The sequence below is a fragment of the Merops nubicus genome, unplaced genomic scaffold (assembly GCF_000691845.1).
Source record: "Merops nubicus isolate BGI_N331 unplaced genomic scaffold, ASM69184v1 scaffold3209, whole genome shotgun sequence".
NCBI classification, from domain to species: Eukaryota; Metazoa; Chordata; class Aves; order Coraciiformes; family Meropidae; genus Merops; species Merops nubicus.
In genome coordinates, this window is record NW_008632861.1 from 3,921 (window position 1) to 20,447 (window position 16,527).

Consider the following 16,527-nt stretch of genomic DNA (forward strand, 5'->3'; position numbering starts at 1 on the left):
GGCTTTTTGACAGTGGTTTTTCAGGTACTGGAACAGGGGCCCAGAGGGACCCGTCACATCTCTGTCCTTGGAGATGCTCGGAATGTAGCTAGCCAGATCCCTAGTCTGAGTGGACCTTTGAGCAGGGCTTGAACTAGCTGACCTCCAGTTTCCTTCTGTAAAGAAACCATTCCCTGATTCTATCCTCTTGTGTTCAGTATATGTTTTCTAGCCCTCTAAGCTTTAGAATATTTTGTTTGTTTCTTAACAAAAAAAAATATAAAGCTTAGAGGGCCAAAACCCCAAAGATGCTAACGGTCCTACAAGTCCCCAGAAAACCATTGATTGTATAGAAGGAGATAGAAATGGGAGCCCTGGATAACTCTTGGTAATTGGAGCCTTTCTGCTGTTACTGGCATTTGCTCTGTTGGCAGGGAGGTTTGCACCTCCATCTTAGCCCAGCACACTCTTCCTGCTGGTCCCTGGGCTGTACGGAGCGTGCTGGAGGTGACTGGGGAAATCCTGGGAGGAGTGAAGAAAGCCAAGAGCAAGGTGATGCCTTTTCACAGTGAGGACAGTCAGACCTTGGAGCCTATTGGCCAGAGGGAGGGTGGCAGTTCCTCCATGGGAGTTTTCAAGATTGAAGCCTAGTGCAGTCTTGTCTGACTTCGTAGCTGACCCTGCTTTGAGCAGGCGCTTGAACCTCCTGAAGTCCCATCTAACCTTCGTTATGCTATGACTGAAGTAAAAGGAGTAGAAGGGGGACTGTTCTTAGATGTGGAGATTTATTTTTAACTTGAGGGTACTTTGCTTTCATCAGTCTTGTATTTTTTTTTTTTTTTTTTTTTTTTTCCAGATGGACTCTGTGTCTGTTCTAAGGTCTTGTATTCCTCATGTTGTAGAAACTTCAAAAGCTTTTGTGTCACAATTCGTGTTCAAGGCGACTTTGCAGGGCAACACTATAACAAAATGATTCATTTTTGCCTGTTTTTGGGTCCATTCCCTAGTTCAAAGCGTACCTTAAACCTATATTTCATTCTGATGAGTCAGGCTTTTGAGAGTTATCTTGGTTAAGAACTGAGTGTGGGTGGGCTGGGAAAGTGACAGATGCAGCAACAAATTGAAAGTACTTCTTTTCCTGTGATTCTGCAGACTTACCTGGGTAACACGATGCCAGCTGAGCGTAAGAAGCCAGCAAATATGGAAGAAAAAGAATCTCCATTAAATAACAAAGAAAAGGAATTTAGTGAAAGGCGACCAGTGAGCACCAGGGAGAAGCCAAAAGAAGATGTCAAAGTTGGCATGAAAAGAGAGACTTTAAAGGTTCCTGAAGATAAAAAGAAAAAACTGGAAGAGGATAAAAGAAAAAAGGAAGACAAGGAAAGGAAGAAGAAAGAAGAAGATAAAGTAAAGGCAGAAGAAGAGCAAAAGAAGAAAGAAGAAGAAGAAAAAAAGAAACTTGAAGAAGAGGAGAAAAAGAAACAAGAGGAGGAAGAGAAAAAGAAACAAGAAGAAGCAGCTGCTCAGCTGAAGTAAGTTGTTTTTTCATGGTTCAGTTGTGCCAAATGCTGTAGTCCTGCTGTGGATTGTGGGCAGACTATAAAAGATGAACTGTTTGAGTGACATGAAATAAGTTGTATGTAGTGTTATAAATTTTACATGGCTAGTTGGGAATGCTTTAGGACTTCTACAGAGTTTTGATTTTTCACCTCTAACCTCTGTTACTTTTAGTCTCTAATAGGAGTTTTTGATTATGTTCTCCATGTGATTATTGTGTAATGCACAGTTTTGCTTGAATAAAGAAGCACAACTTCTTTTAAGATGGAGAAGTGCTAGTATCATAAAGTTGGGAATACAGGCGCTAACAGGAGCAAACCTACTGCGAGGAATGGCTGTTATGTCCTTTAATCAATAATAGACAATTAATACCTGGATGACAAACACAGAATGGAACCTGGCAGTTTAGTATGTGGTATTTATGAATAAAAAAAGACTGTTTCCTAGTACGTTGTCAAAAGGTACTTCGGTGTTGAAGACAGCACCTTTAAACCAACAGAGCCAAGATTCCAGGCGTTCTTGCTTTTGAGATGTGTCACTTTCTAAGACTGAGGCAGTGCCATAGCCAAATTCTAGCTGGTGCAGAGGTGCTTCCCTTATTTGAAATCTTCAGTGACATTTCAGTAGTCTAGGACTAAAAGATTTTCCTTAAGGTGTAATACAGTAGCTTGATGAAAGCTTGCTGTCTGCTTCTCTGAGAATTTCATCTCCATCTGGAGTAAGTGGAGTTCTGTGTTTATATTTTCTAAAGTCTGTTGGGATTAACATGTTCTGAATAGAAATATTTGAGAGACTTCATTTTGTAACAAGTAGTACTTGCCTTCTGCAAGAAAAAAAAATATTAAACAGGTTTATGAAGCAGATGCTTTAGCTTTTCAGGATCAACTTGTTAAATATTTTAAAATGGAGTATTATGGTGAAATTGAAGGGTTTCCAGCTAGGACTCTTTTTTTTTCCTTTGAACTGTTAACCTGAAAATAAGGTTCTGTAATGAAAATGACTAATTTTTCTTTCCCCTAGAGAAAAAGAGGAAGCGCATCAGCTCCACCAGGAGGCTTGGGAACGGCATCAGGCGAGGAAGGAGCTTCGCAGCAAAAACCAGAACGCACCAGACAACCGCCCCGAGGAAAACTTCTTCAGCAGGCTGGATTCCAGTCTGAAGAAGAACACCGCTTTTGTTAAGAAGCTAAAAACCATTACAGAGCAGCAAAGGGACTCCTTGTCCCATGACTTTAACAGCCTGAATTTAAGCAAATACATTGCAGAAGCAGTAGCTTCTATTGTGGAAGCCAAGCTGAAAATATCGGACGTGAACTGCGCCGTGCACTTGTGTTCCCTCTTTCACCAGCGCTATGCTGATTTTGCTCCTTCCTTGCTTCAAGCTTGGAAAAAACATTTTGAAGCGAGGAAAGAAGAGAAGACTCCCAATATTACCAAGTTAAGAACTGATTTGCGTTTCATTGCAGAATTGACAATAGTTGGGATTTTCACTGACAAGGAAGGTCTGTCTTTAATTTATGAACAGCTTAAAAATATTATTAACGCTGATAGAGAAACCCACACTCATGTTTCTGTGGTCATCAGCTTTTGTCGGCACTGTGGAGATGACATTGCTGGTTTGGTACCAAGGAAAGTAAAAACTGTTGCAGAGAAGTTTAACTTGAGCTTTCCTCCTAGTGAGATAATTAGCCCGGAGAAACAACAACCCTTCCAGAACTTACTGAAGGAGTACTTTACATCTTTGACCAAACACCTGAAAAGGGACCACAGGGAGCTACAAAATATTGAAAGACAAAACAGGTGACATTTGAATGTTGCTTTTTATTTATGGAGAAAAAAACCAGTTTGTTTATTAAATGCCTAGATTTGATGCAGTGTTTGTAAACAAAGTCTGTTAGTGGTGTGTAGCAGATGTGCATTCTGCAATATATATTAAAAAAATTCTAAATTTGCTCTCAATACTTAAAAAGGAAAAAACAAAGAGACTCTGAATATCTTCAAAGAAAATGGAGGTTGCGTTTCAGCTTTGAGTCTCTTAACTGGGCTGATTTGGTGATGTTCTCTTGCAGCTTGAGAGTAAGGCTTCTTTCCCAGCTGGTACTGGCCTTTTCCAGTTGGCACAATCTGCTTTCCCCCTTTCCACCCGCGCGTATTAACGGAGCATATGCCACAATGGCTTTGTCTTGTTTACTTTTTTAGTGTACCAGTATAGAGGAAAACATAAATTAACAAGATATCCCTTACACTTTAATATGGGCAGATTATATATATTAAGATGCTGGAAGGTGTAGGCAGTCTGATTCAAATCCTCTTAAATTTCTATATGAAATACTGATACTGAAAGGTGTGAATATACACACCTTTGAGATCTGAGTAATTTAATTTCTGCCTTGATCACATTGTTTAGTAGTTGTTTGCTTTTCCTTGAAGCATCCTGAGTTGTCATTATTTGAACTAGCCTAAGCCCAACTACTGGTCTTAAAAATGGTCATTCTTAAATCCTTTTGGAAGCATCCCAGACAGGTAGAAATGAACATGTTACTGCGTGTAGGCACGGGTTTCAACAAAAAGGCTGAACATCAGTCCAGAGCCAAATACATGCTTCAAATAAGTTGAAATTTGATGTTGCCAATCCAAGGCTTTCAATTTTGGTCAGTTGTGCTGTTGGGCATCGTGCTGCAGTCCTAGGTGGTCTTGGTCAGCTAAGTGTTGTATTTCCCAGGGCCTTTAAACTCACTTCTAAGTTGCTACTATTTCTACAAGTACCTTCTTACTTTAAAGAGTGTTACTGACTTGGTTATTTTTCTCAAGTTAATATTAATTTTATACGTTCACAATTATAATTAGTTCTGGGCACATTGGTTCTAGCTGGGAGTTCAGTGAGTGAGTGCTACAAAGCATAATAGGAAATAAATTGGAAAAAAGCGTCCAAGAGATGTGAAGCATTTTCAGAAACCATGAAGAAGAAAAAATGTAAGTGACCTGGGAGACGGAAATACACTTTAATGTTTACTTGCACACTGGATAAAAATGTCTGTAAGAAAATGATGCCTGGCATTTGCATGCTGTGGAAATGTAAGACATGAGGCTGAACACAGAAACTTGCACAGTAAGAAGTCTGTGAACTATAGAAAACCTCCTAAACTGTGGACTTTGGGAAACTGATTGTGTGGTTGGTTTTTAAATTTTTGTTTGTTTGGGCCATTTTTTTTTTTTTAAGCAATAATTCAATAATTCTATTGGAAAAAAAAAAACAGTCCTCTTTGTGTTTGAAACCTGATCCAATTTGCTGATAGGAACAGCTTTTATTCACCCTGTTACTCCAGAACCAGGGAATTGGCCATGGGGTGAGCTGTTGCCTCTTGTGCACCAGCAGTGTCGTGTGTTGGGAGAGTGACTGTGAAATAACTGAGGCTCTACAGATTGGTCGAGTTAATTGAAAATTAATAGGCAAACCTTAGCAGCGCTTTAATATTGCATTACCTACTAAATTGTTTAGGTAAAATTAAAGCATTATTAGACAGTAGGGTTCCTGCAAGTGGATAAGTAGGAAAACTACCTTGAGTTATGCTTCAGCAGTAGAGCCTGATGGTCGTTTGGTTACACAGCTCAGGGCACAGCAATGTCTGTGCAGGTGTGTCATCAGAAGGAAACAACTTGATGCCCCAATTGTAGTGTGAGTTTTCAAAAATGAGTGTTAGATATGGAAGAAACTCCTTTTGCCTAAATCAAGGATGTTTTTAAGATCATCTGAACTTGTGTTGTGGCACTTTGTGCAATTCTAGAGAGACATAAAGTAAGATAAGTACCATATGCTGGACTTTTAATTATATTAAAAATGAATTGTGCTTTTTAAAAGTTGGCTTAATATGCTTTAGCTTGCTTGCTAACACTTGTCTTTTGGGAACTGAAAGTGAGAACTGCAACTCTTACACTGTTGTTACAGCACTTTGCTTTTCTGTTCTGTAGTATTAGCACAGCACTTCAGTGCTCATGTTTATGAGGCTGCTGGTCTATTTTAAACTCGATGTGCCTAATGGATAGCTGTCTCCAAGGAAGGGCGTTGGATTGGCACTTAACACGTTTCCTGAATCCAGACTGAGCTGCTGGACTTCAGAAATTGTCAGTGGTTATTTGGCTTGTTATTTTTACTTGCTCTGCTTTGCAGGAGCAGGCAGTGCATGTTGTATAGGCGTGTTCCTGTAAGAGGGACAAGAAATAGGGCTGCTTCTGGCATCACAACTTCTTGCCCTCCAGCAAAAGGTCTCTGTCAAGTTTTGGTTCTGAGCAGGTGTAAGGGGTTTTGTTGCTTGCCCTGTGAATGTGTTGTGCACAAAGATGACCTTTGTTTTACGATTAACCTGGAACTGAAAAAAGCCAAGGCTGATACCTTCAACTTACATTGCTTAAACTGTTTTAGAGTTTTTATGCCATAAAATGTTTGGGTCTTTTGGTAAGAGTGTGATTGTGTACTTATTACATAGTAAAAGCCTAATGATAAAGTAATGATAGAACCTGCTCTAGGAATTGTGCCATTCGCACCTTATTTCAAAGTTTATCTTCTGATGTTTTCATCTCATGCAGGGTGTGTTGTCAGTGGTTGCAGCTAGTTAGTCCAGTGTTCCTGGTGTTATTGAAGGTACCATAAAACAAACGGGAAACTTGCTAAGCCAGCTCATTCTGTCAGCTTCCCTTTGGAAGTCCATGTTTGGTCTGAGTCTGGAAGTCTGAGTTTCATCTGTATCTTTCCTGTAGTAGGACCCCAAACAACTCAGCTGACTCTGTGTCCCTTAGTAGTAAAGAACTGACTGTGCCTCATCCACACCAGACCTGTTTGTGTGGAACAGATCATGCCACAGGTGGGAGAATGTACTTCTCAGGAGCCCTACTGAGGACAAACTAGACCACTGCTGATGAGCAACCAGCTTATTCTTAGTTACCCCAAAATCAAGGATGACAGTCTTTCATTAGTATTCTGTGGCAAGCTTTGTACTAGCAGAGATTATTACCTTGTTCTGAGTACTTGGTTCACACTACTAGTATTTTTTGTCTAAAATCCAAGATGGGCTTAACTGTAGTTTGGTAAGAAGAGTTCGAGCATCCTGACAGTGTTTGGCCATTTAATCATTTGAAAAACACAGAGGAGTATTGTTAGAGATGCAAAGCAATTTTTGTCCAGCTTTCATGTAAGTTGAATGTTACCTTACTACAGATGTCTTTGTGTAATGCAGGACTGTTACAGGATAATCATCACCAAAAAAAAAGTTTACCCGTCTCTTTGGACATTGAAGTGAGAGCTTCTGTAACTGTGTCACTGATACTGAAGTTGTAATTCAGTTTAGTTGTTTGAAAAAACAAAAAACAAAAAACCCCAAAAAAACGAAACAGCTCAAGTTTTTCCTGCTGTCATCTAAACTGCAGTTCACACCATTCCCTTGAAGAGGGAAGGTTAACTTTGCTTAGAGTTGGTAGTGGGTCAGCAGAGCTCCAATGTATTTTAAGAATAAAGGTCCTAACTGTAACACTGATTTTTGTAGGCGCATTCTCCACTCCAAAGGAGAGTTGAGTGAAGATCGACACAAGCAGTATGAGGAATTTGCAATGTCATATCAGAAGCTATTGGCAAATTCTCAATCTCTAGCTGATCTCTTGGATGAAAACATGCCTGACCTTCCCCAAGAGAAACCAACGCCTGAGGGTAGGCTATCCTGTAAAGCAAGTGAACAGCATGCTGGACTTGGCTTAGATGTGGTGGGAAAGCTCACCAAACCCTCTTGCTGATGTGTTCTTCCCAGTGGATGCTTTTTATTTAGGCTTTCTCCCTTAAGGATATGAATGAATGAATAATACATGGGTTTTTATTAAAGTCGTTAGACCTAATGTAGAACCGTATTTATTTTATATGCCATGTAGTTATGATAACCTAAGTAATGTCTCTTTAGATTCGTTTTGGATAACAAAAGAATAAATGGAAAATTGAAAATGTTTTTAACCTAATCCTTTCCATTTAATAAAATGAATTTTTAATATTTAAAGGACTGTATGTGGTAGAGTTTAAAAATCTGATGTTGTTCAAAACCGGGTTTAAAGTGTGTTTGGATTCATGATGATCAGGAAGGTGTTGTTAAGCCGGGGAGAGGTCGCTAGGTGGCTCTGTGACCTCTTGAGGGCGAGCACAGCATTTAACTGGCAGAACTGTTCGATGCCTTAATGAATCTCAAATGTTAGATTTAGGGATGTTGTTGAAATCGTGAGTGTACCTGTTGTCTGAAGTGATCTTTAGCTTTAAAAAGCTGTATTTCTCGAATGTCTCTAAAATTATTCTTTTTAAACTTCAGCTCTTAAAATAGAATGGGGTACAGTTCTTCTTACTCAAAGCAACTACTTTTTATGCTAATGTGGTTAAAGTCTGCTGTAATTCTAATACCACATAAAGTGTTTGATTTTACTTGATTTTGATTTTTCACTCTGATATTGTCTGGGTTTTCTGTCAATGTCGAATTTCCAATTTTAGGATAACTTATTGATATATCTAATATTAAGATCTTGTTGCTAAAAGCGCTTTATACATTGCAATATTTAAGTGAAAACAGTGGTATTAATACATTAACATCTTTCTAAAAGTATTTTTTGATCTTTAAAGGTTCCTCTCTTTATATCAGAAACTTGTGTAAATAACTTTCTGTATGGTTTCACTGTGTTTGCAGAACATGGACCTGGTATTGATATTTTCACACCAGGAAAGCCTGGAGAATATGACCTGGAGGGAGGTATCTGGGAAGATGAAGATGCTAGAAACTTCTATGAGAACCTCATCGACTTAAAGGCCTTTGTTCCAGCAATTTTGTTTAAAGATAATGAAAAATGTTCCCAGAACAAGGATTCTAGCAAAGATGAATCAAGAGGTAGAATGCTTAGATGAGTATTTCATTAACGTGTCTTGTCCAACAAATGTGCAAATTCGATGGAAGTAATGAGTCTCTAATGATATAATTTGTGGTGATGAGCACAGTTTTGATGAATTTTTAAGGAAGAAGCTATGTGGGATAGGGATAATATCTGGGTGTGGTATTTAAGGAAGAAAAACAAATGCATTTTAATATTTATATAATTTTGTTAAAAATAATGGGAGATTAACCAATGGGAGTAAGTAAGTATTGACTTTTCTGTGAGAAACCTAAAAGTTTACCTTCTTGGAAAGATATTAGTGTTCACTCTGTTTTTTCCCCTTAATTTTTAGCGGTAGCTAAGCAGAAAATTTCAGTAGATTGAGACCTGGGTAGTTCCTTGCTTCTGACACAGCCCTGGGTTCAGACCCAGGCATTGGCAGACTTAGTTATACTGGGATAAAAATTACATTCACCATCACTGGCCTAAAGTGTAACAGAAGATGCCTGTTTGGTTAAGAGTGTGGTTTTGGCATTGGGGAAATGCCAACAAAGACATGGGCTTCATCATTTTCTAGTACAGACACAGTGGGTCAGTGTTGAGTATTAATGGGATTTCAGCTTTCAAACTCAGGCCCTTCTTTCTCATTTCTGAATTCAGAAGTTGCCCTGTGAGAATAATTAGGTGTTGGAGCAGCTTCCCAGGGAGAGGGAATCTCTGTCATGAGAGATTTTTCAATACAACTGGATAAAATACCTGAGAAATCTGGTGTGACTACAGTGCTCATCAACTTTGAGGAGAAGGTTGAACTAGAGACCTCACCAAGGTCCATTCCAGACTCATTTTGTCTGTGATTCTAGACAGGTTACCAGCTGCAGGAGTGTCCTGTTTTTGTGTGATGTGTGTGGCTCTTCAGAACCTGCCACATTTCTGTTTGAAAGAACTTGAGTGTTTTAATAAAGTTATATGCCTTGAAAATTATTTCTTTATGAAGCATTGTCTGCAAATGCTTGAAGGAGGCTTGAAAGAATAGCAAAGTGGTGCAGATAGTAATCTTTTGGAAGAAATGTTGTGTGCTGGACAAGTGTTGTCCAAGAAAAATATTAGCTGTTCCTTTCTGAATCTTCATCTAGAGATTCATGGTTTATTTGTTTTCAAGAAAAATATTATTTTTATTTGACCTTCTACATAACATAACACATTATTCTTCAGTATCTTCTTCCTGTTCTATACCTTTTTTTTTTAAATTGGTATGTTTAAAACATTTTGTTTACCTTGCTTTGTCAATTTTGCTGTTGGTTGAACTGTGAAGGATGTGCAGCGCAAACATTAAATTACAATTTTTCCATGAATTGCCTGACAATTAATTTTGAGCACTTTTGAATTATATTGTTACATTTCTGAATATTTTGTTCCATTTGAATGTATGTTAGACATCCAATGAAAACGTGCCAGGTATAGTTCAGAACAAACCAAAGCACTGAGAATGGTTGGCAAGTCTTAACAGACCCTGGTGTAGGTAAATGTATGCAATTTTCAGGCACAGGGATAAAGATGTATGAAGGATATCAAACCACTGAGACCAAACAGACGAGACAGTATAGTCTCAAGAAATAGATATTATTTGCCCCACTTCCTTTTAACAAGTCTTAAGAGAAGTCTAAGACGAGTAAAGAGATGTAGGTTGAGCAATGTGAATCTTCCTGTATTCTTATTATGACTGTGTGTATTTAATAAATTATATTTTCTACTTAACTTTTAAATAGATTCCAAAGATACCAAAGATAATAAGGAAGCACCTGGGAGTGAGGATTTGGAGTTGGAGCTGGAGAACCTGGATATTAATGATGATCCCCTGGAGTTAGACTGTGGAGATGAGGCAGAAGATCTTACAAAAAAGCTTCTTGATGAGCAAGGTAAAAAGAATTGGTTTTAGGAATGCTTTGTTGTTTCCTGATTTTTTTTTTTTTAATTTAGCTTGTTGGTTTTTAGTCAGTAGATAGAATGACTTCAGGGAGAACTGTTTATTTATGAAACTAGCTGGAAACTGGGGTCATAGTCAAAAATGCGTTCATAACAAGACATTCAGATAAAAGTGAAAAGTATTATGTGGAGGTTTATGTAGTGAAAGTTACTGATTCCTTCACAGACCTTTTAAAACTAACGAAATGTGAAGAAAGTTGTCCGAAAAGGGACTAGAAAGAAGTGTGAAGGCTTCAGTGCATGTTATTTCCTCATCAAATATGCTTAGGGTAATAATAAAATATTTTCTGTTTTTAACTTCTCTTGAAATCTAAGATTCATCTCTGCCTTTCTGTCTTGTTACTCATTAAATAAGGGTTTTTTTTGTATAGTTTTACTTGGCAGGATTTAAGAATTGTAACCTCTAGTTATGCATAGAGGGCTGGAAATGGCACCAGTGAAAATTCTAGCTGTGTTGGTTTCACTAGGGGAAACAGCAGCAAAATGGTTCTTAAGAACTTTTCTTACAAATTACAAGTTTCTCTTTCAGTGGTAATGAATAGTGGGAAAACCAACATTAAGTGTAAAGAGCCAAATTCCTAGAGGAGGAAGTGAGGTGTTTTCTCTGAGCCCACTTTGTAAGACACGTTGGTTTTGCTGCTTTGGATTTCCAAGGACCGTTGAAGACCCTTTCATTTCTGAAGCAGGAAACTTGTTCTGTGTCTAGAACATGGTGGGGGTGGGGGAAGAATCACATCTAGAGTCTACTGACTGGACGTTCTGTGACTTAGCAATGAAAATCCTACTTGATTTAGTGAATTTAATCATCCTCTTGTTTGAAACTGTTGGGATTTAAAAGCTAAGAATTTAAAGCCCAAACTTCAAGCTGTGAGTTTCATATCAAGGCAAAGAGGTTCACGCTCTAGCCAAGACTGTGTATTGGTGTTCAAAGCATGGAGTCATCTAACCAAGCTGATGTGTGGGTCTGTGGGTTTGGGTGTTGGGTAGTTTGAACAACTCGGAGTGCTGTTCTCTCTAAGCTGCCAACAGGCATGGGTCAGGACATGTGGATCTTTAAATCAGATGAATCTCATGTGTAGCTAAAGTTAGTTGAGCTGAGATTAATCTTGGAACTATGCTGGTCTGTGACATATCACAAATTCAAAGAAACTAGACATCTCCAGAGTCAGACTGTTTCAGGCTCCTGAAAGGACAACTGTCAAGATAATTCTATGTAGTATTGCCTTAAATGTTTTTTTTTTTTCCCTTTTGTTACCCAGACAGGTTGGAAAAAGCCCTGTTTAGAATAAATGTTCCTTTCAATTGATATTATTTTCTGAGTAGTCATTAGCTCATTAAGATATTAAGTTTTAATTGCAGGATGTTCAATTTTAGTGAGTTATTGTCCTTGGGTCAGAGATCTCAAACAAAACAATAAGGATCTTGTTTCCAGCTGTCTGTGAAGGAGGTACATGTAGACATTCTCTTGGAATCACAAGGAAGAAGAGCATTTCATTCCAGATTGGTCATAGCCTGCTAGGTAGGCCAAAAATACCTCATCTAAAAGAACATGGATGTTTCCTCCTTGTCTGTTTTTGAAGGGATTCTTAACTTGGTAGGAGCATGAAGATTATTCCAACTATAAAGACAAAGTCAAACAACGTGAGAGTGGGATCCTGTAGAGGTGAGGAAGGGGTAATGGGAGATGAGATCAGGAACAGCAGGTGCAGTCTCTATATAGTTGTAGCTCATGGGGGGCAATGCCAGTATGAGGACACACAGCAGCACAGAAGGGATTGATAATCATGAGGAAGGTTTTGTCATAATGTAAAATATTAACCATCAATACTAGTTCCTGCTTTTAAACTAGCTATTAACTCTGCATTACAGGTACTCCTATCTAAAAGGTTCATCTAAAATGTGTCAGAATGGGGTTTATTTAAATAGCCAGCCCTGAAAGAAAGCCTTTCACCTTCTGCCTTGTGAAGGTGATGTCATTTGGCTTGTGGTGTGGGGTTTTTCTTAGTGGAGAACTGTTGCTTCATGATTCTTTGCTCATTAGTTTATTTTTTGTGAAACGTGTAGAAATATAGTATCTTTACAAAATCTATAATTCTGTCAAATTCCTTTTGATACTGAAAAATAGCTTCATAAATGAATGATGGAAATTAAAATACATATGATTGCCAAATCCTTTCTCTGCTAGAAAACTAGATTATAAATTAGCAGCATGCAAGTGTTACTTTACTTGAAACACAGGGAGAAATACAATGGCTTCTTTTTTTGGTGTCTGTGGAATTCTGAACACCCTTAGCTGGTAGCACCAAATATAGAGAATTAACAAAATTCTGAACTTAGATGTTTCAAGTTGAATTGTGTTGTATTTCCATCTAATGAATTGGTAGAGTTTTTTTTAGCCTTTCTCTTAAGTAAAATTCACTTAGTTTGGTAATTAAGGAAATGAGGTGTTTCTCAGCTGCAAAATATAATGTAATGTTAACTTTCCTTCATATGTGCTGAAATTTTGTGCATCCATACTTTGATGTAAGTTAGTAATGTTTTGTGCAAAGCTAGCAAAGGATGAAACCACTCTTGTTATGACTATTACAAACATAAAGCAGAGTATCCTTAGGTTGAGGTGGGTCTTTAGTATGCAAAGGGAGGATGCGTGAGGGATAGCGGAGTCTTAGATCACAGAATCATGGAACGTTTGAGTTGGAAGGGACCTTTAAAGCTCCTCTAGTCCACATGCCACACACCCTCTCAATGAGCAGGGACATCTTCAGCTAAATTAGGTTACCCCATCCAGCCTGATGTAAGGTCCAAGATCAAGAAGAGTAGCTTTAGTTAGTGTTATAATCTGGAGGTGTGGATTTCGTTGGCAGAAGGAGTAAGTAAATTATAGAGGGGAAAATAAGATAAATAGGGTAGAGAATCCAGTCAGACAATGGGTGCTACATACCTTTTGTTACTTCTGTGTCTCTTTCTGTCACTTCTCTTCAGTCTTTTCTCCCCTGTCCCAGTACATGGGAGACAAGGCAGTTCTCCAAAGGGTGTGTTTTTAAAGCAGGTCTGCCCTGGGGTAGCTTCCTTCACAGCGTTGCAGTGCCTGTTTCTGCACGTCTGTCCTAAAGCTTGGAGTCTATAATCAGCTAAGCTTAAGATATAATCTGTAAAAGGGAAGTTGATGCAGTTAGTTGAAGAGGTTTGTTTACTAGGAATTCAGTTAATTTATTTTGTTTCTCTGTTGTGTTAACCTGGAGTGAATCTTAATTTTCTTATTTTCAATATGCTCAGGGAAGAGAGAGAGAGCAGATAGCACCGGAGCTGAAAATAGTGACGGAAAACGTGCTGAAAGAAGTGAGTTTTGAGGTTGTTCTTAAAAGAGAAGATAACATGTTAAAAATGAAGCTGTGTGAATGGAGACAAAGATGTTAAGTAAGGAATGGCCAGGTTGGAAGCTAACAAGGGTACTTGGGAGCAGGAGGAGTCTGATGTTAATATAAATCCAGCACCAGTTTTTGTAAGGTTGGTCAGCAGCAGACACACTGTACAGAAGTGAGTATTAAGTCAACCTTGTTAATTTTGCCACCTTGTTCAAAGAGCTAGCTAAGTTCCTGACAGAAGAGCAGGAATTTTAAAAATATCTTAAAATATTCATTAAGAAATTTTTTTTGCATTATGCCTAAGTGTGGTGCAGAGAAAGGGGTCTAGCCAATAATGTGCTCATGGTCTTGATTCATGCCCTCTGAATGCAAGGGCTCCTGCATGATCGAATTCGTCACAAAAACTCATCTTACAGAGGGATAACTACTTTCATTACAAAAGCACTTGGGTTATTTTCACTGTCTGGGTGATACTTTCCAAAGCAGACTGAAGCTTTCAGGCAAAGTGGAGTTTATAGGAGAGCCCTCAGTAAGGTTATAGACTTGTAAATAAAACTTTAAAAACCATGTTGATAACAAGGGCGTCGAGGCTTTCTCAGAAAGCATGGGTGTAGGGGAAGGGGGAAGGCAAAGAACTTGTGGCTGTAGTAGCAGATTGTTTGGCACTAATCAATGTGAGAGAATGACTTCAGTAAGTCTTTAGCACCTTTGGATGCTTTCTCAGTTCTGCCCTCTGCGGCCGGGTATTAGTGGGCTACTGGCTGTCAGGATGCTTCTGATTTCCCCGAAAATTGCAGGCTTGAATGGTTTATTTCTGGTTAAATATTAGGGATTTTTAAAAGGAAAGACATTTGAAAGGTTGTCTTGAAAAGTGACTGAATTGTCAATGACTTTTTATTTCCAGAGCATTGGGTCATTTTGAATACAAGACAGAGGTGAGACAACTAATTGCTAAGGGAAAAAGGGGAAGATAAAAGAAGGTGACAGGAAGGTGTGGCTGTAAATATCTGAATGGAGAAAGGCAGTCAAACAAGATTTGCTAGTAGAAGTTGTCTGGTTTGAGGGAGAGAGTCATGGGTTCTGTTAAGCTTTTAAAAGTTAATGGTTCTCTTTTGTCTGAGCATCTGAAACATCTCCTTTCTTAATGAAACATTCCCTTGTTCTTCTGACTTCTAGTTACTTGTATAAAAGAGGTGGTGATGTCATCTGCTTTAATCTCCAGCACCTCCAAGCTCGCTGGGAGTGTTCCTTGGAGCACTTCCTAGGGTTTCTTTACCAAAGCTCAACCCCTGCTCCTTGAAGTTTCCAAAGGAAGTCCTACAACATAGCATCTTTGTTATCTCTTTGCCTTTCAGTAGCTTGAAGAAGTAACTTAGAAATGTAGAATTGTTTTGGTCGAAAGAGACCTTTAAGATCAAGTCCAACTGTTAACGCAGCACTGCCAGGTCACCACTAAAGCATGTCCCTCAGCACCACACCAATATATCTTCCAAATCCCTCCAGACATAGTGAATCCACTCTTCCCTGGGGAGATGGTTCCAATGCCTCACAACCCTTTCTGGGAAGAAATTTTTCCTAATATCTAATCTAAACCTCCCCTGGCACAACTTGAGGCTGTTTCCTTCTGTGCTGGTTTTACCATGTAGCCTGTAAGGACATAGTGACTTTCCCAGGTGCTGGGTATTTTGGAATTTACTGGGGTGTGTTTCCCACCACCACATTCTTCTCTTTGAAGTCTGTCTGTTTTCCTTTCAGATACATCTTAGGTATGCTTGTTACTGCTAAACATCTTCAAACTGAAAGAAAAATCAAGCTTCATCAGGTTCCTTTTTCAGGAAGCAGGTTCTTCTGTGTTGCTTTGTCCAAAGGAGTATTCTTTCCATGTGTTTGTGTTAGTAAAACCTGCACATTTTCTGAGGCATACTGCAAGTTTTGCAGTTAGAGGGCAAGTGCAGAGGGATTGTTCTGGTGGGATCTTCATAGTTAACGTCAGAAAATCTGAATTTCAGTTGTAGAGTTGTCATGCAGTCCTCCACTTGAATAGTGTTACTGACTCAATCAGTAGGTACAGGTCACTGTCACTGCTTCCTATGTTGCAAATTTCATGGGAACATTTGCTTAAAAATAAGTTGTCACTTGTAACTGCTACGTGATCAGCCCTCCATCCTTATCACTTTATGGTTCTGTGGTCTGGTTTTTGTGCAGCTGAAGGCATGAATTTGGCCTCTAGCTTTTACAGCCTCAAATGAAAAATATGTCAAGAATATAGGATGAAAGAGTGGCCTTAATGGACAATTTTAATCAATAATTTTATTTCTCTTCCAGGGCAAACATATTAAGAAACCAAAAAAACAAACCAGAATCCACAATTGCATTAAGTTGTTTGTTTGTTTTTTTCCCATATTATTTTTTCCCTGTGTTTGGTCTTTCTTGTGATCCTCTTTTTATCCCCTAGAGAAATTACCATAGTTTTCCAGGAATATACGTATTTGTTATTGCTCATGACAGTATAATTTAGGAGGTAGGGAACTTCATGAATAGGAAAACAAGTTTTAAAGGTGATATTTTTGGCACTTCTCAGTATAGAAAATAAATGGAGTTTTTAAATTAAAAAATTTTGTATTCATTTTTATATATTTTATTTTAATCTGTGGCTGAATATTTAACCACTAAACATTACAAAGGCACTGGATTTGGGGAATGTGATTGTAAACAGTTACATTTCATAACTTAAAGATGTGTGCTGCTTGTTTTT

The 16,527-nt window shown here is 38.4% G+C and overlaps 1 protein-coding gene across 1 annotated transcript in view; it reads left to right on the plus strand.

The window, feature by feature from the left end:
- Positions 1 to 1,143: 1,143 nt before the first annotated feature.
- Positions 1,144 to 16,527, plus strand: part of UPF2 (UPF2 regulator of nonsense transcripts homolog (yeast)) — a 58,402-nt gene continuing 43,018 nt past the window's right edge. Inside the window, exons 1-5 of the mRNA XM_008948018.1 lie at positions 1,144 to 1,511; positions 2,557 to 3,336; positions 7,074 to 7,234; positions 8,244 to 8,441; positions 10,191 to 10,340. Of these exons, the coding sequence (XP_008946266.1) occupies positions 1,150 to 1,511; positions 2,557 to 3,336; positions 7,074 to 7,234; positions 8,244 to 8,441; positions 10,191 to 10,340 (1,651 nt within the window). The 5' untranslated portion in view covers positions 1,144 to 1,149. The remainder of the gene's footprint in view (positions 1,512 to 2,556; positions 3,337 to 7,073; positions 7,235 to 8,243; positions 8,442 to 10,190; positions 10,341 to 16,527) is intronic.